At 33.8% G+C, this 26,720-nt stretch overlaps 2 protein-coding genes across 6 annotated transcripts; one reads left to right on the top strand and one right to left on the bottom strand.

Annotated features, from left to right (window-relative positions):
• Window positions 1–2,987: 2,987 nt before the first annotated feature.
• On the top strand, window positions 2,988–12,964 carry LOC105338256 (GLIPR1-like protein 1). The gene is made up of 11 exons (XM_034476467.2): window positions 2,988–3,047; window positions 4,635–4,689; window positions 6,254–6,305; window positions 8,488–8,549; window positions 8,783–8,926; window positions 10,404–10,548; window positions 10,656–10,759; window positions 10,935–11,050; window positions 11,138–11,304; window positions 12,198–12,413; window positions 12,693–12,964. The coding sequence occupies exons 1-11, from the start codon at window positions 3,040–3,042 to the stop codon at window positions 12,695–12,697; spliced, it is 1,074 nt and encodes a 357-aa protein (XP_034332358.2). The 5' UTR covers window positions 2,988–3,039; the 3' UTR covers window positions 12,698–12,964.
• A 48-nt stretch (window positions 12,965–13,012) lies between these two features.
• LOC105336984 (uncharacterized) lies at window positions 13,013–26,551 on the bottom strand. Of its 5 annotated transcripts, none has more exons than XM_034476412.2 (24): window positions 26,397–26,551; window positions 26,015–26,062; window positions 24,791–24,886; window positions 23,285–23,398; window positions 21,254–21,487; window positions 20,766–20,855; window positions 20,550–20,645; window positions 20,151–20,249; window positions 19,662–19,733; window positions 19,125–19,217; window positions 18,235–18,327; window positions 17,603–17,704; window positions 17,414–17,506; window positions 17,196–17,321; window positions 16,966–17,082; window positions 16,376–16,483; window positions 15,766–15,834; window positions 14,935–15,024; window positions 14,592–14,675; window positions 14,395–14,481; window positions 13,905–14,006; window positions 13,587–13,727; window positions 13,374–13,469; window positions 13,013–13,257 (listed from the first exon to the last, which is right to left on the bottom strand). In XM_034476412.2, the coding sequence occupies exons 1-24, from the start codon at window positions 26,406–26,408 to the stop codon at window positions 13,168–13,170; spliced, it is 2,352 nt and encodes a 783-aa protein (XP_034332303.2). In that variant the 5' UTR covers window positions 26,409–26,551; the 3' UTR covers window positions 13,013–13,167. The 5 variants fall into 5 exon arrangements, with proteins under 5 accessions (XP_034332303.2, XP_034332314.2, XP_034332332.2 ...); XM_034476423.2 differs by having other exon boundaries at window positions 13,587–13,700; window positions 26,397–26,550; XM_034476441.2 differs by lacking the exon at window positions 18,235–18,327.
• Window positions 26,552–26,720: the final 169 nt, after the last annotated feature.

The following is a 26,720-nucleotide window of genomic DNA, read 5'->3' as shown; positions in this document are numbered from 1 at the left end:
TAATGTAGCGCATATCGGTAAGCATAATGAAGAGTACCGATTGCACTTTAAAAAACTAAGTTCTGATGATTTCTTCGAATGTTTAAAGTAAAAGAATATAAATATATACGTGTATACTTCATTTATTCAAGCAAATATTCTGTCAACATTTGTACAAACTGGGCTTATCTATTTTGAGAAAAAATAAGTTTAATTGAATTAATCATTTAAAATTAAAACTAACAACAGCATTGTTTAAAATCTGTTAAATAAAAACCGCAATTTTACTTCAGTACGGGGCGGGTTATACAGAGATACCGGACCATCTCGTACTGCTGAAAGGCCACGGCATGGATCATGATGGTGTTCCCATTTTACCAAAAAAAAAAGTTGGACTAAAAAGCTTTATAGCAACCACTATACATGTAAAAAGAACCATTTTAACAAGACCTTGGACTTTCGGTAGGACGTAATTATTTCTTGCATCAAAATATGTTGAAAATGACGCTGGTTTTGAAAGAAATATACACAAATTGCGTTGTCTTAGCTCAAAAGCCAGGCAAATCTTGTTGATTTATAGAGCCATGGCTGAGTTGCCAACAATAAAATTGACAAACCTACATCACATTGCTGTTTGACACAACTACCCATAGTCCAAGCTCTAGCTTGTTAAAATGGTTCTAATGAATTTAATTTTCGACATCTAAAAAATGTATAAGCTTTATAGGTTGTGTTAATTTTATTTATGAAAGCATGTAGATTTTTCGAAATGTATTTTGGTTTGGCGTAAAACAAATTAACCTCATATCTGAGATTCAAAAAATGCGGATTTGGATAGAAAATTTACAGTTCTACCGCTGCATTTTTACTTATTAATATTCTCGAGAGAATACACAAGGGAAATAATCACATATTTTGAATTCAAGCTTTACCTTTAAAAAAGTCACAAAGCAGTATGCAATTATGGCAAAGATTATTGTGAATTATATTTGAATATTATCTCAAAAAGAAAAATATAGAGCTAGGTGGAGCTTTTTTGCGTTTGAAATATTATCAAAACAGGTAATATCATGAGTGAAGGTCTTGAGTAAATTAAGCTCTCTACTTTTCAAAGGTAGAGATAACAATTGTATTTAATAACGATAGTTAGCCATAGTACAACGTTTAACAGGAACTGAATTGTGGGTGTGAAATTTTTATCAATCTTAAACATTGTTTTGAGTCTAGCAATTTTATGTCCTAAATTTGTCCAGCTCTTCCCGTGTTTGGACCCTAAAGGAACGAGGTTGGGTAACGGTTCGTCCAGGTCTGGAAAAGCTGTATTGTTGTTGAAATCTGACTTGTCCAGACTGATCTTTTGAACTTTGTTATAGAAGAAGTTGGCAAGGGTCTGATCACTGGTACCCGATAATAAGGGAGTGCCTGCATTTTAATTTAAGATACTGTTTACTACTCTAAACATCTCTTTACTGTCTGCCGTTGTCAGCTTTTTCTGACAGTAGCGGGATTTTGCTGAGTTGACCATGTGCACTACAGCTCGGGTCTGCTTTTAAAGCATCTATCTATTCACCTCTAGGCCTGAGTTCTTGGCTTTACCTTCCATCTATCTTTTCCGTTGTCTTGCTGTATGAATGGAGTCATTGTACCACGGTTTAAGGGAATCGACTTTGATTGTGATGGTTTGAAAGAATGCAATGATGCTCTGGAGTCAAAATCTTAAAGCCGATCCCCTTTGTGATGGAAGACAGTAATGTTCTTCTAGCTGATGTGCAAATATTTCTGCAGAGATGTGCTTCATTGGCATTGCTTGCCGAGTTTTGTTTTGCGTAGATGATGAACTAAAGTAGAATTGGCACTTGACAACATAGTGATCTGATATGCTTAAATCAGTCACAGAGATCGACTTTAGTAATGGATACAAAGGGTCATCAAAAGGTCCATAGCAAAAATTTTACAGTTAAGGTTCAAAGACAACTTTCCAGTAATCCAGTAACAAGTGGGCATCCATTATGTCGAAACAGGCAATCGAAAATCAGAATATTTTCTACAAACAAAGAAAAAAAGACATGATGCCTCTTTTTTTTCACAAGAACAAATATGGCTATCTATGATATTGCGTCTAAATAAATCATTAGTAAACTTGCGCCTTAACTTAATGTTAATTATATGAATATAACGTTTACAAAATCAATACATTCATAAAATATAAACTGCGCAATCATGGCTTCAAGTTCTTCTAATCTCTTAAAAGCAAATTGTTACGTACGAGTTACAAATTGAAATGATTACTAAAGGGATAAGGAAAAACAGGATTGTTCAAACAACTATCCCAAGAAATATTACCGTATTTATCAAGTTCTTTTTCTATATTTCTTATGCTTGACGAAGCATTGTAATCCAGTAAAATTATATCCGTCTTCAGTTTTAATCTTTTGATGGTTTCTTATTTGCGTTCTTCTTTTGGGGTAATTTAATCGGTACAACCCGACTTTGACGTATGAAGTTAATAATATTATTTGTACACGCCAAATAATAGCTGCAATAATGTTGCCTTTTTCGATTTTTTTTTATCTAAAAAAGAGAGAGGGATACATTATTTTAGTTAGCCAAACAATAAAAATGTTTTAATTACCTCATATTTCATGCATATATAGGAATAAAATACAGGACCGTTAAATTCTCAGGAAAATAACTGATAACTCTATTCAATTATAACATCCATTATTTTGATAAGATTTGTGCTAAAAGGGAAGCTATAAAATTTAAAAGTCTCTACTTATATTAATGTGTTTTCTCTAGTTAATGCATTTCTTCATATTTTATTGGCGGTTCGTTGAAAAATATAGCTTTTAAAAATCAAGTTAAGCATCCTGCCATCTTTTGAAATGCGTAATTATTTAAAAAAAATAATGGGACTGCTGATCATGCAATTTGTTTACGAACTTTCGGTTACACAAGGTAAAAAAAAACTGCGCAATTTTTTTCGAATTTGATAGAAATATTGGTATATAAATACATATAGGAAGACAAGAAAGCAAACCATTTTCAGAACCTGGGTGTATGAGTAGGTAAGACGGTATTTTTTTCTTTTCTCTTTATTAAATACTATTAATCTATATCAATGGCTAAATCATTTGGGGGTTTTTTTAAAACAGAAATACAATTGTGATGTACTTAATATAATGTGGTACATACTTGTTTTAAAGTACATTTAAAAGCTGAGTTAATTTGACCGACTTTGGGAAGTTGTGATATGTCATTTATTTTGACGAATCTCTTTATTTATTTATTTTTATACCAACGCACTTGGTATAAAATTATTTATAAAATAATTGGACCCAAAATTATATTATAAATTTGGATTTATTTAAAAGTTCGTTGTAACTTACTTTAAAAAAAATACGCGCTTTGAAAAAAAACCTGTTCAATTTTGGACAACATCACGTATTCGGTGTAACACTGCTTATTGTAGAAATGTAATATGACACAACACCATTATTATATCGTAAAATGTATTTGTACCTTCTTCATTTTACAATATAATAATAGTGATCTGTCATATTTCAATTTTACAATAAGCAGTGTAACACCGTTAATGACACATTGCTTTATGAAGGTACATCAACATCTTTTAATATAGGGACACTTAATGCGCTTTGAAAACAAATATGTATAAATCAAAAATTTTGCATATGGGATTTCATTTTTATTCAGTTTATAGTATGATGGTTAAACACTTACGAATTAGATTTACCGTCTTTAAGAACGGGGAGATGACAACCAGATATACAGTTCAATTAGCTCTGCTGTTAAAATATTGAGAGAGAAACCCGAGCTGGCCAAACAATGGTTTCTCCCACGCTATGTTGAATGTAAATGTGTCTAAATCAAAATCCACTTTTCAGACGCAAACCAAATAAATCACTTCACAATCACAAAAAGGTCGTATTGAGTTTATATCTATAGACAAATACAGAACTAACTTTTCTTTATTTTTTCTCATCATGATTTTTAATAAGCACATGAAATTAAAACCGTTTGAAACATGTTATACATTGATCATTTTCGGTTTTGGCATTGTCCATTGTTTGGTACCAAATTAAAGATCCTTTTAAAGGATTAACTTTACTGTACACATATTAAGGTGGTATGGGACATCTGTCGATATTAATGTGGATTAAAGTACTATATAATTGAAAAACTTTCACCGGTTTAGAATTTTCAAATTTTACAACATTTAACCAAAAAATAGCTTTTAAAAATATTTGAAAAGGTAAAAATTGTAAAAACCCCAGCGGGATTCGAACTTAAGACTTACAGGTTCGTTGTAAACTTATGAGAAAAACTATGTAATTAATCGAGAAATTGTTATCACGTTATCTGTTTAATGTATCCCATTGAGCTAAACAATGTTACAATAATCATTCATGGTACATGAATATAAAAGAATTAAGTATTTCGATTAAACATTGAACATTTTTTTTTCGAAATGTGTTAATATAAACGATATCAACGCACTTTTAAATATTTTTTTTCAAAGCCTTGGTACCAAATTTAACGCACTTTGAAAAAAATTTAATCAAAATGAGTTGTAACATAGCACCAAGTTGAGGAGAACAAAATATATTTATTTTTTTTGTTTATTTAATTACCAGATATCCAACCATATTTGCAACCATGTTGAGGACAACAACCTTTCTGCCTTGTGTGGTATGTTGTGAATATTTACTCGCTTTATTTTGATTTGGCTTGTATTTACATGTATACATGAATTTCAACATTTATTAATAATCTAAAATAAGAGTTACTAATTCATAATTGCATCTTTTAATTTTTAAAGTAAGACATTTTACAGTAACCAGTATCCAATTCTGTGTGTTTGCAATTCAAATTTAAATATAATCTCACAATGCATTGAGATATTTGTCGCTAAAAATTTGTGAATTTGTTTCTTCGCTCAGAATTTAGCGTTACCGGTCATTGAGATTTTAGTTTTTTAAACAAATTGCATTCTTATGTTTTCTTAAATCTAGTTATATCAATACATCTATATGCTGTCAATATTTTTTTACTTTTCGTTTTTTTATGTTTCGTAATTTTTTTATCCTTTGGTTGACTATTATATATGTATACTAGTACTTACCAACAGTCGGGGAAATATAATTTTCACCTTTATCTTATTTATTTGACTTTTACTGACCCAAGGCGAACAACTTCATTGAAAGTCTTCATCTTTGGAAATGTTTCCCATGATGAGGCATGCTAATTGCTTGCCCCAGTTTTTGGACACAAAGCTGCAGTTATCCTTGTTTTCAGTTGGCTCGGCGGTAGTCAACATTTTACTCATAAGATCCACCTGGCAAGTCAAATCATTATTTCCCTTAGATTTTCCACCCCTTGTTTATCTTAATTAAGTTGTTTAAGCTCAGAATTTTAATATCATTTAAGATTTTCATTTTATTCAAATTCTTCCGTATATTTCTATACGAAACTCCTTTTTTCCTGGATGTTTAATTAAGGTGGCTGTGTGGTCAACTTAGCTAATAGATCTACCTTAATCATTTTAATGATTTTTGAAGATAAAAACTACATGTATTTATAATAATGAAAATTTTATTTTGTTTAGCCTCAAGTTTAAGAAGGCTGGACGGTTGTCGCTATTTTTAGACTAAACGAATTTTCTTGACAAAGAAGAGTTCTGTATAAAGATTGTTTATGAGAATCTCCCAAATTTAAAGCATACATATATGGAATTTTCTCTACATAATAATAGTTTACAGCTATCAAAATCATATCTATATCTATAACTTTGTTATGGGTAATTTGTTGACTACCCACAATATTTCCCGATATCTATTTATCGAACTCTTCTTGTTGAGGAGATCAATAAAGTCTAAAAATTGCTCACGACCACCCAACCCTCTTCATTCGTCTAAAATCAGACTATTTTGGCTCCCAGGCCTTTTGATTCGTTTTTACCACAAGACACGTGAATAAACCGAATAATTTCGCTTTAATTGTCTTAATCTCGATTTATATAAATGTCCGACGGTCAATATAATTATGTATTACCTGTATATACTTTATTAGTGAAGAACATGAAGAAAAAATATGACGGCTTGTACCATCATTTGCATGTTTGTTACAGCATATTGATTAAGGATATTTTGTTATAAATAAGACTGCATGGATTTTTTATTTTTTTTTTATTTAGTTATTTTTGTTTGTAGAATATAAACAAATCAAGTTACATGTGGTAATACGATCTTTACAGGTGTGTTTGTTGTTATTATTTGGAACAATTGGAATTCATTGTTTCCCCAGAGGTAAGAAAATGCCAAAATGGATATCTCTATATCTGGTAACATTTAAGTAATATGAAAGAGCTTTCCAACATGATGATAGTTTGACTCACCCGAATATAATAAAGTAAAATAACAGCATAGAGTCTTTAGTTAAGAAAGTTTCTCTAAAATCACATGTTTAAATGTTTAAATACAAAGTACTGTCTTGTTGTTTCACTATCACTTCTGAAATTCAGCATTGTGTGAGAACACAAGAAAGGGAAAAGAGACACGCATCATGACTTACAAATGAGATGAAATTTATGTGGGAAATCATCATCTTTGAATGTGGTGTACATGTAATCATTTCTTCAATAAAACTTGAGTATTTCTATGATGTCACATTACGGAAACGGAAAAGTGAATGGATTTTATCCGCCCGAATTTCCCGTTGAGCTACAGTTCAGCAGCCTGCTCTTTCACTGTAATTTTTAATGATGTGCATACCTTACCCCCTTCCTTCTCCAGGCTAAAATACAGTTGCTCCTTGTCCGAGTCGAACACGTGACAAGGACATGGTCTGAATGAATATTTCATTTAAAACGCGCCCAAACCACATTTTTATTCCTCTGTTGCGATTCGATATGAATTTTTTTTGGGATAATGTGGTCTTAAGATTCTCAGAAGATTATACAAAATTCAATCTCTAAAACCGGTTATATTTTAACATCCCAAATAGGATATAAATTGGAAGTGCAAAAAAATATAATTTTATTGTAAATAAAAACATTTTTGGGAACAAATTTTGTAATTATTCATGGGATGTGTCAACTTTATATCTCTTTGTAAATCAAGCTGGCATTATAAATGTATAATAAGCAGATGTACGCATGCAGTGGGTATATCCATTAACACCCCATGGTCAAGTTACCCGGGTTGTTTGATAGTCTGTAATTTGCATTTGCGCACAACAGGGTCACCGAGTGTTAGGTGTCAAGTATGTTTTCACCATAGTTCAATTAACACGTCTAGCATTCGAATATCTTTATTTAATTATTGTCGTAATATATCATGTCAGATGTGAATATTATCTCATTACTATTTTTTCTGTTCTGGCTGCTGGACGCAAGAAAAAAAAACCATTTGCTTATTTTTTAAAATAAATCGGCATATCATTATATCAAATGTTACATTTTAATTTGTCGATTAATCCCCAAGAAGTTATGTTATATATAGAAAAACTGCTTTATCAAAATTTATTACATTTCATGCAAAATAAAAAAAGATTATTCTTTTCAATTCATTTATTCACCATCTGGGATATTATATACCAAATAGGATATTGTTATTTTTTTGAGAGATTGGTCCCAGCATGTTTTAAAACGTCAAAGGAGTTTCTTTGGTGAAGGAAATTACCATCATGGTAGAATTTAATATTTCAAAAAGGGAAATCAGCAACTGTGTCTACACAATAATTATTAAGCATTAACATAATTGAAGTTAATGTACAAATAATGCATCAACCAAACAGATGAAACAAAATTTCACTCTCTGATGGTTCAGAGATAAACAGACAAAGAAGAAACGAAGAAAAAGTACACATTAACTTTTCAATTTATTTCAATGCTTTTGTTAGAAAATGTTTTTAAAAGCTGTAATGTTTTTGTGACATTTTATTTTGACTATTTATGCGCCAACGATACATTTTATTACTGGCAATATATTGAACAATATATAGATACTACCCCAGTAACCTAAATATATAAAACACTAAAAATGGCTAACGACACGAACAATTGATCTTGTCAAAATTTCGCGACATCCAGTCCCTTCTTGAGGACAAAAGAAATGAATTATATATGTAAAAACAAAGAAAACAAAATCTAGCACTACAACTAACACCACTTAAGAAGCTTTAAAGTGCATTATAGAGAGAGAGAGAGAGAGAGAGAGAGAGAGAGAGAGAGAGAGAGAGAGAGAGTAGAGAGTTCAAAACATATTTTACATCGATATCTGATGTCTTATAACGATGAGATCCACAATATAAACCTAAACGTCGATATTTTGCTTCGGACAGGCCTCTTTTTAAAGATAAATGCCACATAAACTAAGAGATTCGGGTGAATTATGCAACCCATATGCATGTAGCCTTCACTCCCTTCCCTGTTTACAATGAAGTTTATGCATGATTACTTGTTAATTTGTTGTTATATGTCTTTGAAAGCGTCGGAGGGGAATGAGGAAAGGGAAAACTTAGAGCATTTTTTGCGCAGTCTCAACCTTGAGGTAAATATTTTTATAATACATGTATATGGGTATGAAAGTTTTGCACATTTTTAAAAAATTTAATAACTGGTAAATTTGTCGTCTAAGAAGAAAAATGTAGTGTTTGAATTATCATATGATATTTGCGCTTTGTTTGACATGTAGTTTATACATTACAGTTTAAAAATTTTTGATAAAAAAAACCTATGTACCTCTGTTACGGATTACTTCATTTCTGTTGGATTTCTCTCCAGTTACCCATAGAAAATGATGATGTGAGAGACCCACAAAGCGATACACAAAAGCGACAGATCACCTCTGACCAAAAGAAATATCTTGATGCTCATAATGCAGCGAGGTCAAATGTCAACCCGACTGCAGCCAATATGAAGAAAATGGTAACGAAGTTGAATGGACAACAATCTAACCATCACATCAACGTCATGTTTTTAAATATGATCGATTTTTCCATAAACTATTGTTTAGTAAAGAAAAAATCTATATATTTTACCTTTTAAGTTTGGGTATTTTCGTATATTTTCATATAAAGCTCTTCTTCTGAAGGAGATCAACACAGTCTAAAAATGGCCACGACCATCGAGCCCCCTTAATTACTAGTAACCACAAAGATATGCCGGGACAATTTAGTTTCTTCCTTGGCTTTCAGCACCTCTCGGGTCAAGAACCAATATTTACATTCACTTTCTTTCCCTCTATTAAATTGCATTGGTTGATTTGAGTGATATTTACGCATAACACAGAAGACCCATTCACCAAATCTGGTGCGTATGAATATATTCAGTATTCTTTCAGTATTTCTCGAAGAACATGAACTGACTCTTCAAACCGGAACACGACCTGATATTATACTTATGCTGATTAATATTTCATTGATATAAATAAATTTTGACGGTTCTATGAATTCAATTGATTTATTTCTTAGTGTACCAAAATTGAATTCATTAAATCACAGAAAGAAAAATAAAATTGTATTATCAGAATTTAAAACGCCGTGCACTATTTTTGTCAGCATAATTCGGCTGTTCCAATGGCTCTTCCGTTAATTTCGCATTACTCGTTGAATAAGTCAAAGCTTTTTAAAAACAAATCATATTTGCGTGAAGGAAATAAATTTTTAAAACTTAAATAAAAGCATTCATTATTTTTGGAAAGATGTGGTCTCATAACTGCAACGGTGTGTGCAAACAAATTATCTTAACGCGCTATAGCGCGCGTTATTCAATTTGTATGCACACGCCGTTGCAGTTATGAGATCACATCTTTCAAAAAATAATGATTCAATGCTTAAATATCGATTTATAATATGGTTAGATATACATTGCAGTTGAACTTTCAATTCTCTCACTCGGCAATCCCCGGCCGATTTCGTAACCTACACCAGACCTACATGTATGGTGTAGGTTACGGAATCGGTCGAGGTTTGCCGAATGCTTGATCTCTGCATTGCTCAGGATCTAGAACACAGAAACGGGGTGGAAATGTTTGTTAAGCTTGTTCTACTGAAACGGATCGCTGTAACAGTTTTAAACTCAAATATCCCTCGGTCCCCACGAAAAAAAACCCCTCTAGATCGGCACATTTATGCTGTTACAAGTCCGGTGATAATGCTAGGTGGTGTGTGCGTGGCCTACAAGACAGTCTCTTATAAAGAATAGGGAATCGTTCGTTTGCCCCAACCCCACCCCTCTACATATATACGAACACCTTTGTTGAGAATTTTAAACCATTTTAACTTAAATGAAATGAATACTAATTAACATCCTAAACTTCCTTAAATGCTTTTATCCGATTTCTCTTGTTAAAATATCTAAGACTTAACAAGCCTATTTGATATGATTTTTCCCTTCCTCATAGAAATGGAGTGATGACCTAGCAGTCGTTGCTCAGAATTACGCAAATAAATGCATATGGGGACATAACTCCGCCAGAACTACAGAAACCAAAGTTCTGACGTCAGAGTTCAGCTACGTTGGCGAAAACTTATACGCGACATCAAGCAGTAAAAAATTATCTCATTAATAATTGATTTTGATTTTTCAACATTAAATTAAATTTGTAATACTAGACGGTGCTGGTAATATACTTTATGTTATCTGTGATGTGAAGGTACTGTTGACCCAACTTATGCGGTAGAGAATTGGGACAGCGAGAAAAAGGACTACACATACAGCTCCAACACCTGCTCTGATGTGTGTGGACATTACACGCAGGTAAACACCTGTAGATTGCATACATTTTCGTGTAATACTACCGGCACGTTCTATGCAAATCAATGACATCAATAACAAGAGTATAAAATCAAGATGGCCACATGAATGAGAGGCGTGTTTTAAAATATTCTAAATATTTACAATGTTGAAATAGACAAAATAATATGTTTTGTAGGTAGTTTGGGCTAATTCCGAATACCTGGGATGTGCAAGTAAAACTTGCTCTTCCATTTCTGGATTACCATCTAGCTACACCGGTGGAACAATTGTCGTCTGCAACTACGGAAATGGGTAAAAATTGTGACTTACACCTCTGTATTGCGGGTTTTTCACTGATATCAATTGACATATATTTTAAATGACTTTAACTATTGTTAGTGGCAATCACCGAGGAGTTAAGCCGTATGTATCCGGAGCCTCGTGCAGTTCCTGTCCCGGCGGGTATACCTGTTCAGGTAATCTCTGTGTCAACGGAAGTGACACATCCTCCGGCAGCGGAAGCGGTGGATCTACCACCACTGACCCAGGAAACGAAAACATTCCCGGTGAGAAAAACTTTCATTCTTTCTCATGCAGAAACTTAAAGACAAGTGATTTCTTTCGTTAAAAAATCAAAGTTTTTCCTCCTACAATGCCCGCTACCTTCATAACCTGTATGAATTCGCGGATCTAGAGGGGTGAAAGGGGGTTTGCCCCCCCCCCTCTTTCTCGAAAAATCCTCACTTGTAAAAACTCCACAGAAAATTCCGGAAAATAGGTTTTGATCTAAAAGACTTCCTAATTGGGGTGTATTTTTTTTAATTGAAGAAGATTTCCTTTGACTAATGCTGATTATATCATTGTAATACTGTCATTTAGGAGGAATAAGGATGCAAATATTGATCCTTAAAGATTTAAGGGTTTCCTAAGTGTTTAACTATACATTTTTGGTAAGATTTAAATAAATATTATTGGTTTACTCATGGGGTCAAACTTCATTGTTATAGGATTTTTCCTTTAATTAATGTTGAAATTTTCTTTGCAATAATGTGTGAAAGAATAAATTAGAGTGCAAATATTAATCAAAAAAGAATTATGGCTTATATGAGTGATTTACTATACTGACTTTATAACGTTAAAATGAAAAGTATAGGTTTCCTCATGCTTTTGTAATTTTTTAATTTATTAAGATTTCCTTAAACTAATGCTGATTCTATATTATTGTAATACTGTCATTAAGGAGGAATAAGGATGCAAATACTGACCCTCCCCTGGCAAACAAAATTATCCCCTAGAACCCCCCCCCCCCCCCCCTTTCGAAAGTATTGTGAATCCGCACATGTACATGAACCACAAAAGAAAGCAATTTCATTGTATAGAAACTAGAAGTATATTCATTATTTTGCGCAGTCAGATGCAAAGTATTCTCAATATACATATAACTGTAAACCGATTCCAGACAAGGACTGCTACACCGGCGACGGGTCGTCTTACTCTGGCACCGTTAGTAAAACTGCCAGTGGGAAAACCTGCCTGACATGGACCAATGTGTACCCCTTCCTTCCCAACAACAACCACTGCAGGAACTACTTTGCACAGTATGGTATTACTGAGCCAGTATGTTACATGCAAGCTGGAACCTATTACGTGGAGTCATGTGGAATCCCAAAATGCGGTGAGATAGTTTTACTTGAAACACATTGAATTTAATGATCATATTTAAGCATGATTTTGCGAAATTAAAAAAAAAAAAAAAAGTCTTTTAATCAAAGAAACGGATTTGCAAATTTATGATATGAAATAAAAAGAAAAATTGCTCCATAAACTTTGATATTTTTGGTACGTAATCGGTGTGAAGATAGATATATTTATTTTCTTGAAACTTGTTTGATATTGTCTAAAGGATTCCATAAATGTAGATTTTATGATATTCAGTGTTCTTGTATATTTTCAGTTTAAACAAAGAGCAAGACGCACGGAAATGTCATCGAAAAATTCTGATGAAAAAGCACAAAAGTTAAATGAAATCTTTATACTTTTATAACTACATGCATCTGAAAAATAAATGATTGAAATCATGCAAAATACATCTGTAATTATTGGAAATTTCTGATATACTTATATATATTTTGAAATATAAAGATATTTTCTATTTTCTATATTGTGGTTCATATTGATGCGAAAGAAGAGGCCATTACGAAAAAAAAACCCATGAACAACTTCACCAGATCTTGTGAAACACATTCTTCCTGAAGCTCAAATGTAAAAACAAACGATATAAAAATATTTTATTAATTGTTACAATTAAACAACAAATCGAGTTGAAAAATATACATCATATGATACAGAGGTTTTTTTTTGGGAAAACGTTGAGCTTTTTTATCACAGCATTTGAAATGTTACTAAAAATAATGGTCACGTGGAAGAGATCACATGACGTCAAGGAAATCCATTGGTTGATTTTCGTCTGGGGGTCTGCGACTCGCACCGTCAGGCCATGGTCCTAAGGGCGGGCCCCTCTGTAAATGATTGACAGATGAATTAATATGAACCTTTAACCTTCAGTTTTTGAAAAAAATTGAACTTGAAAGTGGGTCAGCGATACAAAATAAGTAAATGGTTAATATAACAATACCTTTCCGTATAGATCCAATGTTCTGGCATCATACAACATTTTTTGAATTTCCAAAGAATCTCTTATTTTGGCGTAATCTGCTGGAGATCGTCCGTCCTGGAAAAAAGTATATAGTGTTAGATGTTAGAATTGTAGACAATGGAGAGAGAGAGAGAGAGAGAGAGAGAGAGAGAGAGAGAGAGAGAGAGAGAGAGAGAGAGAGAGAGAGCTTGCCTTGTCTACTTTTTGTTCAAGAGCCTGCGGATTTTGTTCCAATAATAACTCGATGAATTTCCTCCCGAATAGCTCTGGTAGCGCATAAGCATAATGTAGAGGATACCGATTGCACTTCAAAAGACAAAGTTCTGGTGATTTCTTTGAATGTCAAAAGGGAAAGAATAAAAATATATATGTGTAAACTAAACTTACACAAGCAAACACACAGTCTGTCAACATTTATACCAACTAGGTGCATATTGCGTCTAATTGAATTATTCATCCAAAAATTAAAAACAACAACACTGTTAATCTGTTAAAAAAACGCAACCTTACGTTGTCTGGGATGGACTTCAGTACGGGGCGGGTTATACAGAGATACCGGACCACCTCATACTGCTGAAAGGCCACGGCACGGATCATGGCGGTGTACCCATTCTACCAAAAAACGAAGGACAAAAAGTGCTTTATAGTTGCCAGTATAAATATAAATAATGAATTTAATTTTCGACAAAAAAAGCATTGGGTTTGTTAATACTAGTATTAATTATGAAAACATGTAAAATTTTCCGAAATGTATTTTGGTGTATAACAAATTCACTTCGTCTCTGAAATTCAAAAATTATGGATTTGGATACAAAAATAAGCAATTCTACCGCTGTGTTTTTGCTGATAATTGCATGTATTCTTGAAAGAAAAAAAGAAAAATAATCACATTTTTAAATTTAAGCTTTACCCGAAAAGAATCTGCACAATATCTTTATTTTGGTTGTAGGATGCATCCATTGTTGTATAAAAAGAGAAAAAGAAATTATAACTAGCTCACCTTGTCCCGGTAGTTTGAATCGTACGTCTTCTCCACAATGTCTACATTCCCGAGAGCCGCCGCCTCAAACAGACGAATTGCGTGATTCTAAAAATTCAAATCAAATCGATCAGTTTAAACCGAAATTCTAATTTCCGCCAACAATGATGCATTGCGCATTTCCAGTTCTAGCAGGCATATGCTTGGGTCTGCCTTACCTGTACATCATGGAAGTTGAGCCATTTTTGCGCATCAAAACGATCGTCCTCCAACGCTTTCTCAGCCAACGTCTTCCCAGTTTGCTGAATAAATAGTAAAAAATAGAGCCCAAGGTAAAAAAAACCCACAAAAATCTTGTACATAGGCTTGTAAAGAAATAAAAAAGATACATGCTTCAAATGAAATTTTAGAAACAGACTATGCCATCAATCATATAATAAACGGCATCATGAGATATCATTTAAAGAACAAGATATTTTTCTTGTGAAGGTGCAAAGATTAAAAATCCACGTATCTCTATAAAATATATATTAAATGATTTACGGAAATGCATTGACCCACCTCATCTTTGATAGTAGAGGTGTCTTTTTCCTTGAGGAAGCACCCAGAAAATTTTGGCAACTGGGCTGGTACCATTTTTTCGATTATGTACTGTAATAATTAAAAATATAGTTAAAGCATAAATTTACGCTTATAGGGCTGGATGATCTTGGTAAATTTTAGACTTTATTTATCTCCTTTAGAAGAAGAGGTCTAAACAGAAAATACGCAAATTTAAAAGCATAAATTTATGGAATTTTCTTTACAAAATTAATAGTTTATAGCTAAAATAGTTCATAACTAAAAGATTAAGGTAGATCTGATGGTTAATCTGTTGACCTCCTTGCTTCCTTAAGGTGGTATGGAACATCTGTCGATATTAATGTAGATTAAAGAACTCAGTACTTTATGATTGAAATACTTTCACCAGTTTATAATTTTTGAATATTATCATATTTAGCTAAAAAAAATACGTTTTAAAGATTTTTGGAAAGGAAAAAAGTTTTAAAAACCCTAGCGGGATTCAAACTGATGACTTAAAGGTTCGTGGCGAATCCTCTTACCCACTGCGCTACGCTGTTAGTGTTCGATTTCGGGAAAGAAACTGTTTATAAAATTACACTTGATTTTATTATTTATTCTGATAAATAGTATGTCACAACATGCAAGTGTCCCATACCAAGTTTTGAATTTAAAAAAAAAACCCTTAACGGATAAACAATGATTATATTTAAAATGAATCACAAATGATTGTCCCTGGCACCTCGCTTTAAGCGTGTTTCACTGTACAGTGAAACAATATAGTTTCTCTTTGTATGAGAAGAACATTAAGTTGTCAAGGTAAAATTTTACCTTATCAATCATTTGAACAATGTCGTCCCTGTTGAGCGATTGCGCGAGTTCCTTTGGAGTTAGAGCATCCTGCAATGAAACAATCATCATTACAGTTTTAAAAATTGTGACAGATGTCAAACACCCATAAAAGAGCAACATTCGGCATTGGGCCATTTATAGGAGGATTTAAAAATACAATGCACAAAAAACCATTCATTTTGCGAGAAGATGGTTGATCTTCTTCGTTATTCCAGATTAATTTTTAAGTGATTGGGAATTTTATTGTAAAAAAGAATGTTTATGATCCTGATTACATTAAATACGGTATTTTATTAAAAACAGCCAAAAAACAATTAAAAGAAGTTATATGTGGTGTCAAATACATAAATGAGTTTTAAAATACAAAAAACATATTATTATCATAAAAAAAGTTTTTATTTGGCAATGTTATAGGACGTCATCAAACAAATGAGACTTTATAAATTAGCATATTGCCAGCTTCTCTTACTAGAATCAATACAAGTACCACCAACTTACGTATCATTTCAATGACTGACCGCCAGCTTGCATTACTATTGGAGAGGCTGCCACCCTGCATCATCACACAAAGAGAGTATATCCTGCTTACCTTATTTCTGTCCACAAGACACAGTCCCTTAGTACACTGGATCAGCCACTGAACAAACTTCACGGAACAGCCATTTTCTATCGCCCTTAATACTGCTGTGTTGCCGTTCTAAATAAAGAAACAATATTATATAAATAGTGCCTGTTTGGGAGGGTAACAGTTGAAATTGACACCCCGAGAAAACCATTGTCAACCGACGCGAAGCGGAGGTTGACAATGGTTTTCGAGGGGTGTCAATTTCAACTGTTATCCTCCCAAACAGGCACTATTTATTTTGTTATACTGAATGTCTTTTTTAAAATTTTTAAGAAAATTTTACTGCTTTTATATAGGAATAACGTGAATTCTACAGCGAACCGTACGCGCATAATTTTCGCGCATGTAACATTTTTTAATGTTACCCGTTGCCAAGTGCGTTGCTAACGCTGAGGGTAATAGTAAATATTATTAACTGCGTCTTAACCAATCAGATTTCAGTATTTAACATGAAAGTATAACAAAACAATATATTCACCAGTTTCAATTATAAATTGATTTGTATCAATCAACCAGTGAACGAATTGACCTATTGTCCAATCGACTCCACCCACCTTGTCTTTTTCCGAGTGTTCAGAGGGGTCCCGCATGACGGAGTGGAGGTATTTGGCGATGTCGATGTTGATATCGGGATGGAGAGACTTGTGGAATAATGGCACTGTAACATTTGTCTAAAAACAGAGAAAATACTATAAAAGAAAGTCAGAGAGAGAGAGAGAAAGAAAGAGAGAGAGAGAGAGAGAGAGAGAGAGAGAGAGAGAGAGAGAGAGAGATTTTCACTGACCCCTTCATGCTCTCGGACTCTGATGCCTTTGATTCTTGCACAGGCGGGGGAATCCACTAACAGCGTTACTAGCTCCAAGTTGTTGGCGTCTATAGCTTGTGACAGCAGAGTCTTTCCGATTCGATCCTTAAAAAACCCCCACATTTCCTATTAATATTCAGGTGCAGTTTTAAATTGACTGAATTCACACAGGTTGCTTCAGAAATGGTATGACCTACCTTAAACCTAAGGTTTACAGCCCATCCTTTTTCATTTTGAATAATACTTCTAACTGTTTCCACATCCTCGCATAAAACGGCGTGGATAAGTTCCTAAAATGATATGAAGGCAAAAGCTACTTATTCTGAAATTCCTTGTTTTTGTGGTCACTCTTGGCGACATGTACAGGCCAATCAGTAAAGACTTACACTAGTTTTCCTGAATTCCTGAAGAATACGGAAACAGCTGGCAACTGTGCCTTTCTCCGTCATGGCCTTTGCCTCTGCAAATTCTAGAAGAGTTCTACCTTCCTAAAATGTCAAATATATATAATTATATATAATCACTACTTCTGGTTTATGGTTTTAATTTAATCTCTTTCAAATTATTTCACTGTTCATTCAAAAGTGAAATTCGGTGTAAAGTTACATTTAGACTTATCGTTCAAATGTTTTTAATTTGACGTAATACAAAACTTTGAAATTGCATTTAAGGTACATATACATGTATCAAAGGGTCATTTGTACGTCATTTCATAAAACATTGACACAGAAGGAAGTTAAATTCACTTCATTCAATTAACAATGTAAATAGACACGTGTTAGATGTTAATTTTAATAAAAAATAATCATAAATCTTTTCACACAATTATTTCAAAATAAAGCGGGATTTTCAGTCACTCACTTTTACCGAAAAGCTAAGAAATTATCTGCCTTAAATAAATTAAAAAAAAAACCACGACAGAATACTAAATCTACTTTTTCAAAAAGGAATCTAACCTAAAACTAACTCTACAGAAGACCCGGGTGACGAAATTCAAAGGGCAAAGTTCAACGGTTACCTTGACAATACTGCATAAACTGCACCATGACCGTTTCAGTAACCGATCTAAAATATGGTTCTTTCCTAGGTAAATGGCTTCCATTACTCCGGGCTAGAATGTATATGAAACACAGACTAACATACAGATCTAGAAAACAAGAAGACTTAGACGACCGCTTTATGACGCGGCGAGCGGAGAACTGCTGAGGTTAGAGCAAAGTTAATGTAAAAACCACGCAGTCACAACGCCATCGCTCCAAACTTTTCAGGTTTTTTTTACATTAATTTACATGTAATTATTTGAAGAATTGTGTCAAAACTTTGTAAGTCAGAAGAGTTTATCATCCCTTGCAAAAACTGTTTAATTGTTATTGGGTAAAGACGTTGTAACTGCGGAAATTTTAACATAAATTCTAGGATAACACAAAAAAACCCACAACATTTATGGACATACACATACACACTCGTCATCTCAATACTTGGCATTGTTCCATGGTATTGAAACAGAGGACGATTTTACAAATAAGGACAAACGACTACACATGCTATATCGTGAGCACACGCCAGAGCAGCTACAATACAAACAACTACAGACATGTCCGCACATCAGAACTCATTAGTAGTGCAGCGATCAACTCGTTGTCAACACCTCGAATTACGAAACAGAGAGCATATTTTCTTCTGATGGGGGTCATTATGCTAAATTTGGAATTGGTAACTAAATAAATGATTCATTATATATAATCATTATCCCTTAATCACATTTGATCACATTTTGAGGGGGTTGGGACTTGTAAAATGTGGCATATACGCTCAAGCGTTAGACAACGCAATGCAAAACAAAATATGTTCTCTGGATGGTGTTGACATCGAGTTTTTGGCTGGTCCCTACAACTGGTCCCCTTGTACCTTGTTAGTCACCGCCTCTGTGCTACCCCAAAAGCGCTTGTATATCTCTATAGTCCTAATATTGCCTTTACAAACGGCGGTAACAATGCCAGGCTGCGTGGTGAAATTCAAACAAGACAGATTAAAATTGTAAGCCTCTGAGATTTTGGCATAATCTCTGAAAATGAACTAGTTATATAACACAAATCGTGCATCTTACATCTAGATCTTTTTTAAATGTATGTGTAAGAAATTGCATGATTTTCATAACATATACCATTAAATAAAACCTATATTTATAAAGAAAGCCTGTATGGAAATGAAATAGACATGGTGAATATATAGATATTGTTCCATGCGACCACTGCTGACTAAATACAATGAAGTCCGAGTACATTAAATGCTGCAGTGACAGGATACCTCACTCTCTGTCTCAGACTTATCTCCTTCCATGGAACTGCCAAAACGAATTTCTCTTTTGTAATAAATCTATCGAATTTTTCAAGTCATACAAATCACTGATATAAATCGCCTTGATCTACACTGTAATGTATGTACCTTGAATGTGTTTAACAAAGTCGTGATGTCCTCTCTCTTCGGATCGGCATCGTCCATTGCCATCATTCCCATCTAACAAAGAGACACAACAGTCTTTATTACAATGTGGAAGCACGGGGAGAAGAAATCTTGCTATGCATATTTCTTATCTTATCTATCCAATAAATTACTGCATAATTAAAAACATACAGTGAAATTGTACTTCTTGATTCGCGGCAATCAATTGACCTACCAGTAAAGTTTTCAACATTTATCCAAGGGAAGATAAATTTGCAAGATGTCAAGTTTTTAAAAGATTATATTTGATGTTTTTACAGAGCACTGATATTTTCGGGGATAATAAATGCTTAAAAGATGTACCATACGAAAAACCCTTTATGATTATGATAAAATTCCATAATCCCACAGTGAATAAACCTCTGAACATTTGATTTGATATCCACACTGAACTGATCTTGAGAGGATTATAAGGATACCGTATTAACTAACTTTGTTCCTGATTCCGAGATCTGCACTACATTGTAGTAAAGCCTCCACAGAATCCAGCAGTCCGCAACGGACGGCGATATGAAGCGCTGTGTCCCCATCCTGTACAGGGAAAATGGGTGATACTACATGTATTAATAATAGATGGTACCTGTGATTTCACTGCACATTTTTATTATAGTTTAAAGTTAAATTAGCCGTTCCCCAGTGAGGTTATTTTTTAATGATTGTTTTTTAAAAGAAATGCAAACTGCAACTGAATGGTACAAGCTTCTACCATACTTTGAGGGTCAGAACTTGAAATAGTGTTACAATTTGATGAAAAAATCATAATGATTTATCCGAACAAGAGTTATGTGTCTTATCATGGGAGCAGTGTACCTTAAACACTTTACTGCTTACCGTGTTCTGTATGTTTACGGGTACACCAGCATTGGCAAAGATATAGATATACACCTTGGGTTTTTCTAGATACAAATGAAGAAGGGTGTTTCCTTCCTGAAAAGAAAAAATGCATATCGTTTTATATTAATCAGTAAATAATTAAAATCAATCATTTGTCTATTGTCCAAAAAATCCCACTGAAATTTCACTTTCACACGCTACTTAAGCCTTTACCTTCGTTACAAAATTTTTCCCGTATTTATCGAGTATTTCATGCGCATCCTCAACGTCCTTTCTTCTGGGTGCCTCCATATTGTATAAATGCTAAAAAAAACCCAGCATACTTTTTTAACCAATGCCATATAAATGCAAACAACCAAACACATCTCGCGACGGATTGATCGATGAAACTTATTAATCCCCTCTTAGCTTGACTATTTTACCAATTTGCTTGTTACTTAGAAGATACAGATCTGTCTTGTTGGATTAAATGATGGCGACGGAATTTCAAAACCAGTGTTTTCATCTATAAAATGTATTTAAGCAACTAGGGCCATAAAGGTCATAAATGACCTTATTTGAGCCTAAGACTCACTTTGTGAAAAATAATATACTGCGACTGAAACTGAAATCTAATGTGAGCTCGCCTGTCAAAATATAGTCCCACAGTAGAAAACAACCTTTACCACTCCTCTTGACCTTAATTATCATGTGACACCTACCCGTTCAGCCTTGACCTCTTGCCGTTGTACGGCGGACTTGGTTACATAGTTGGGGATGTTGAGCACCGTTAGACTTTGGCCGGGCTTCCTCTTTCCCTGGCGGATTTCGTTGATGAGTTGGTTGAGCTTGTACAGGTTCTGTTTCTCCGCGTGGTCGGCCGCGGTGTATTCTGAGGCGCAGATGTCCACGCCGTGGTCGTAGTAGCACCACTGGTCACAGTTCTGGTTGTCCCACTGCAAAACCACAACAATGACGGATCTATTTGAACACTGTCTTCAGATATTGGTCTACATTAAAACCATAATCACTTCCCTTTTTCCTCTTTGAGAATAAGAATCTGGACGTGTAAGATCTATTACTATCAATCCGTGCCTGCATGGTGCAGTGCTATAGTGTTATACGAACACAATAAAAAGGCAGGAATCCTTTAATGAATTTGAAATTCTATTAATATACAGAACGTGCGTTTTGTGTGGTCTTTTTATAACTTTTTATCAACCAATTTCTTCAGATTGAATAATCTTAATCTGTGTTTACTGATAGATATTCTCTTGCCGCTCGGTCGGGATATTGTGAGTTGCAATACGTCCTATGGATGTTGCATGACGGTGTCTTCCCACTTATGACCAAGTCTTTAGACTAACGTACCACAGGGATCACATGTATATATCAATTTCAACGTACCAGTTCGTTTATAAGTATTGGTTTAATGGGGCATGGTCACGATTTTGATCAAATTCTATTTTGCTGTTTTCATTATTTACAATGCTTTATATAGTAATGCATTTCTAATGATCAAATAAAATTTGAGAGTCATTTGTTTAATTATAAGAAAGATCCAGAGCTCACAATTCTTTGTTTTGTAAACAAGGCTCGTGTCCTGTTTTTGTCTACATATGTTCAATATACCTGTGAAAAATCTGTTTTAAGTTGATTTGTCTATCTTTTTATTCATTTTAATCATAAATAAATAGTGTTGTAACCTTTAACACATTCATTTGGGGTCTAAAATTGCAATTTTCACTTCAACATTCAAAATGTAAACAAAAGCTTTGTTTACATAGCAAAGAATTGTCAGCTCTGTAACTCTCTTATGACTCAGCAAATGACACTTAAATGTTGGTTGCCTATTTAAAATGCATTACTGAAGCTTTGTAAACATTAAAATCGGAAAAATAATTTTTGCCCAAAACCGTGACCATGCCCCTTTAAAGTAAAATGTTTTTTTAAGTGCAAAGTCATATCAAGACAGTATTACTAGATAAAGTATCACTTTTTGTAATGAAGTCATACACAAGGAATATCGGTATAATCTGAGAGCTTATTAAAGTTAGGATAACACAATCAATAGACTAATACAACAACCCATCGGCAGCATTCAGTGAGACTCTCATCGCATCTTTGTTAATAATTAATGAAGATCGATTTGACCTAAATCAACAGAAATTGCGAGAGTAATACAATATACATTTCATTTGAAAGAACTTTATTGAAATAATAAATTAGTTTACTTGTGGTCAAATTAGCAAATATAGAATAAGAAACGACGTGATATTTTAGCAAAACAAGAGTGTAAATGATTTAAAGTCATCCGTTTAAGAACTTTGTACATTTTATATTCTAATTATAAAAATACGACAAATTTAATTTGAATTACATGCTTAAAAGTATCCACCAAAATATCTACAAAATTCGAAAAATAAAGTATGAAACGACCATGGCACCAAACACCCAGACATTAACATCGACCACGGACCAACTGATAGATCTACATATAATTATATATAGTCTCTTAAAGTCGGCTTCCTTTCAGCAACTACGGGTTTTGCCCAATGTACACGAATATTTATGAGTAAATATCATGTATCACATTGATCTGAACACATTGAAAATAAAATGGACATAAGTGTAGAGACAATCTCTCTCTCTCTCTCTCTCTCTCTCTCTCTCTCTCTCTCTCTCTCTCTCTCTCTCTCTCTCTGAAGATTCCACCATATGAAGCGAGTAAGACTATAAAAAAATCTACTTACATGAAACACCCTGTCTACAGAGAACTCCTTCTCCACCAGGTAGATGGCGACCTGTTCCTGTTTGTGTGTTATTGCTAGGTTAACGGGGTCTGTGGATGGCTGTCTTTGTAAAAACTGAAAAATGGAATGACGTAAATACTCGGAATAATGGGGAAGACACAAAACAGATCGACGTCAGTTAGTAGCTATTGTCTGTCTTTTTCTGTTAATGGTTTTCCCGGATCATCACAGTGTGGATTAGGACTCGGAGAGTCCGGTTCCCCGCGGGTCAGTGTTGCGAAAAGGTGTAATCTGTTTGGATTTATAGATTCTGGTACAGATTTTGAGCTCTGTCAGTAATTGAAGACCTTTGCAGACAGAGTTTTAAATTAGCAGCATTATCAAGAATGCCATATAAGTGAGGGTGGGATTCTCTGTGTATTGTTAAAATAAATTGTTCTCCGTTGATGGTTGTTTATGATTTTTAAAAGACTTTAGATAAAGCGAAAGCACAAAACATACACGAGAGAGAGAGAGAGAGAGAGAGAGAGAGAGAGAGAGAGAGAGAGAGAGAGAGAGAGAGAGAGAGAGAGAGAGAGAGCATTGTTTATAAACTATAAACCTTACAAATTCAAAATATAATTTGATTCCTGTAGAGATTCCTTACTCAATTAATGTTCTTTATCAGATTAAGGTTTTATATTATATATACAATAAAATATGTTCAAACCAAACCAAGGTTTTATAGTGGCGATATCAGCGACGCATTCACATTTAGATCGTGTGTTGAATACTTTTGACCAGGTCATCGGTTTACATAAATCATAAAGACTCATCTTCAAAAGAGTACGGTTCCAATTTCAATCGCTCACACTTTTCATATAGATGTGAAATTAATATAAGATAGATAAGATAGGTGTCCCAAAAAGATGAATGTGGTCATTTTATGATGTATCGTATGTCCAGAGGTTTTAGAATGACTTAAAGTCCTTTCAAAGATAGGAAATGGTAGCATCTTGACAGAATAAAGATGATGTTTGACTAGATGGGCTGAAATGATATCTGACCTAAGCAAGGCTGATATTTGACTAGATGGGAAAAGATAATATCTGACTCGATGATGATGATGAATATGCTTGACTGAATGAATTTAACGATATCTGACTAGAATTACATGGGAATCGTGACCTAAAAAATAAGTGAGGACGAAATAAAATACTACACGTATTTAGGTTATAATGATATCTGATTTAAATAAATGCAAATATCTAACTACATGATAGTGTGATATCTCGGTTTACGATTGATATCGATCAGGTTTATGAATTAATTGATTTAGAGTCGCCGGGTCATTACAGGTACAGTCTAGACTGCATTAGCGACTCTCTGTATTAAGCGACTCTCTGTATTAAGCGACTCTCTGTCTTATGCGACCTTACTAAGACCACCCAACGTAATTTTCTGTACAATATACTTCCAAATATTAAAACTACAGTTGTATACATGCATACTAGTATATATATTTACCCTCTCTTCGATCTGTAAGATGACTGCCTTCTCTAGGACTGGGTCCAGGAGAAACTGTATCTCTCTCAACTCTCCCTCCTCTATGTGATAGTGGAGCTAAAAACCACAAAACAGGACGTCAACTGACAGAAATACGACCAAGGCTGTCCAATAATTTCATAGAAAGGTTGAAGACAACCCAATAGAATTGGGCTTATCTAGAGACATCGGATCAAAAGTGAATTTCGTTGCTAGGAATTCGTGGTTTAGGTTTAAAAAAAACACCTTATGTAGAATCCAATATGAAAAACAATTTAAAAGTTAAATGATTCCTGGATAAGGCATTTTAAATAGAAAAGTGTGACGTAACTAGCACACTTATAGCATGTTGGCATTTGATGGGTAGACAATTGAGGAAATAACCTGCCCATTGCACTTGTCTGGGAGTCATTAAAAGGATTGATAAATTAATTAAATCATTGAATTACCCTGGGTATTCATTTGTTGTGTCGATAAAAATTAAAATACAGTACCTATAACCTGGGTATATATATAGGACCTATCATAAACGCAGTTTATACATATTTAAAGAACGCCACAAAAACGAAACACGGTATATAGCATGCATGAAGAATAAACATCTTGTCATAAATAAATTGTAGAACAAACCTTAACAGGGTTCAGTCATTGTTTGAACCTGTAATCGCGAACACACTGTGTAGTTTCCTTACCATTAATGCATTAGCCGTCAGCTCTTATACAGATTATCGACAGATTAAAATTCAAAGCATATTCAATTGTACCTGTACGCTCTCTGGATAATATAAATTTGTGAGTAATTCACACCATATATAGGGCCTGATAGGCATATAGAGGATTATTTGTACAGTTACGAAAACTCTACAGCCAAAGTAAATACACACAACAGACTCCATTTATTAGCAATATTTCTCGATTTTTGGCACGTCGATTATGGGACATGTACTCTACAAACACAGAGAGCAGGTATTCAATTTATGTCCTTTTATAGCGACCAATTTAGAAGTATTATGCTTATTATTGGATACGCTTTGCTTACACAAATAAATATGTGCATGAAAATATTTAAAAGGGAACAAAATGATGTATTTCACGAGTTACAGACACGAAACTTGGCAGTGTTCTCGATGAAGCATTTTTTTTGCAAATTGTTTATTTGGCGTTCAATAATTCTTCTTTACTTTTGCTAATTATAACATGCTATACCTTGTTTGAAATATTTTCTACATCCATTTCATCACAATTTCTGGACAGCTGCAAGAAAAGAAATCAGACTTAAATATTAGAAAATCGAGTGGCGATTTCTCTCTCTCTCATTTATTAATTGATTCTCTGTATACTACTAATAATAATATCTTTAATTGCGCATGCTATCAAATTTTCTCAAGTACTATTACAATTTTGATGTCATGATAACAGGGGATTTGTTATGAACCCCCCTCCCCCACTTCCCTCCCTTCTCTACCTCTGCAGATATAAAGAATCATGCAAGATAACATGTCGAAATCCATCATTGCTTTGATATATACATTGTATAACTATTTCAAGACGACTGCAGAAATTACTGACAACAAAAATTGAGTTTTACCTGTACTTGCATAAAACAATCCCTCCTCGTCTAATTAATTAATCCGTGATTAATCTCCACACAAACGTGTACATAATGCAGTGTCAGTAGCGTTGCGGTGTTTTAGCTCAAGACGCCATGTTTCGGTACGTACAGGAGGTTTAAAACTCATTGATCGCCATAGCAAATGTAAACAAACCCCTTATCATTCCCGTGGCGAGAGGTCGAAAATTAAAAGTATATACCAGTAATCTATGTAATAAATTTATAAATTCTGGAAAGAAAAAAATTATACCTACTCTGTTTTATATCGATAAATGTATCTTTGGTAGATTTTATGCGAGT

This window comes from Magallana gigas, chromosome 5, assembly GCF_963853765.1.
Source record: "Magallana gigas chromosome 5, xbMagGiga1.1, whole genome shotgun sequence".
NCBI lineage: Eukaryota > Metazoa > Mollusca > Bivalvia > Ostreida > Ostreidae > Magallana > Magallana gigas.
The sequence above is the reverse complement of the archived record's forward strand: the minus strand, read 5'-3'. Positions and strand labels throughout refer to the sequence as shown.

Excerpts from the sequence above, each read along its gene's own strand:
- LOC105338256 (XM_034476467.2), top strand. Across the intron at positions 8,550-8,782 it reads TGCGCAGTCTCAACCTTGAG|TTACCCATAGAAAATGATGA; the intron begins GTAAATATTTTT and ends ATTTCTCTCCAG. Across the intron at positions 11,305-12,197 it reads AGGAAACGAAAACATTCCCG|ACAAGGACTGCTACACCGGC; the intron begins GTGAGAAAAACT and ends AACCGATTCCAG.
- LOC105336984 (XM_034476412.2), bottom strand. Across the intron at positions 21,488-23,284 it reads CTGTAGACAGGGTGTTTCAT|TGGGACAACCAGAACTGTGA; the intron begins GTAAGTAGATTT and ends GTGGTTTTGCAG. Across the intron at positions 14,676-14,934 it reads CCTCTACTATCAAAGATGAG|CAAACTGGGAAGACGTTGGC; the intron begins GTGGGTCAATGC and ends CTATTTATTCAG.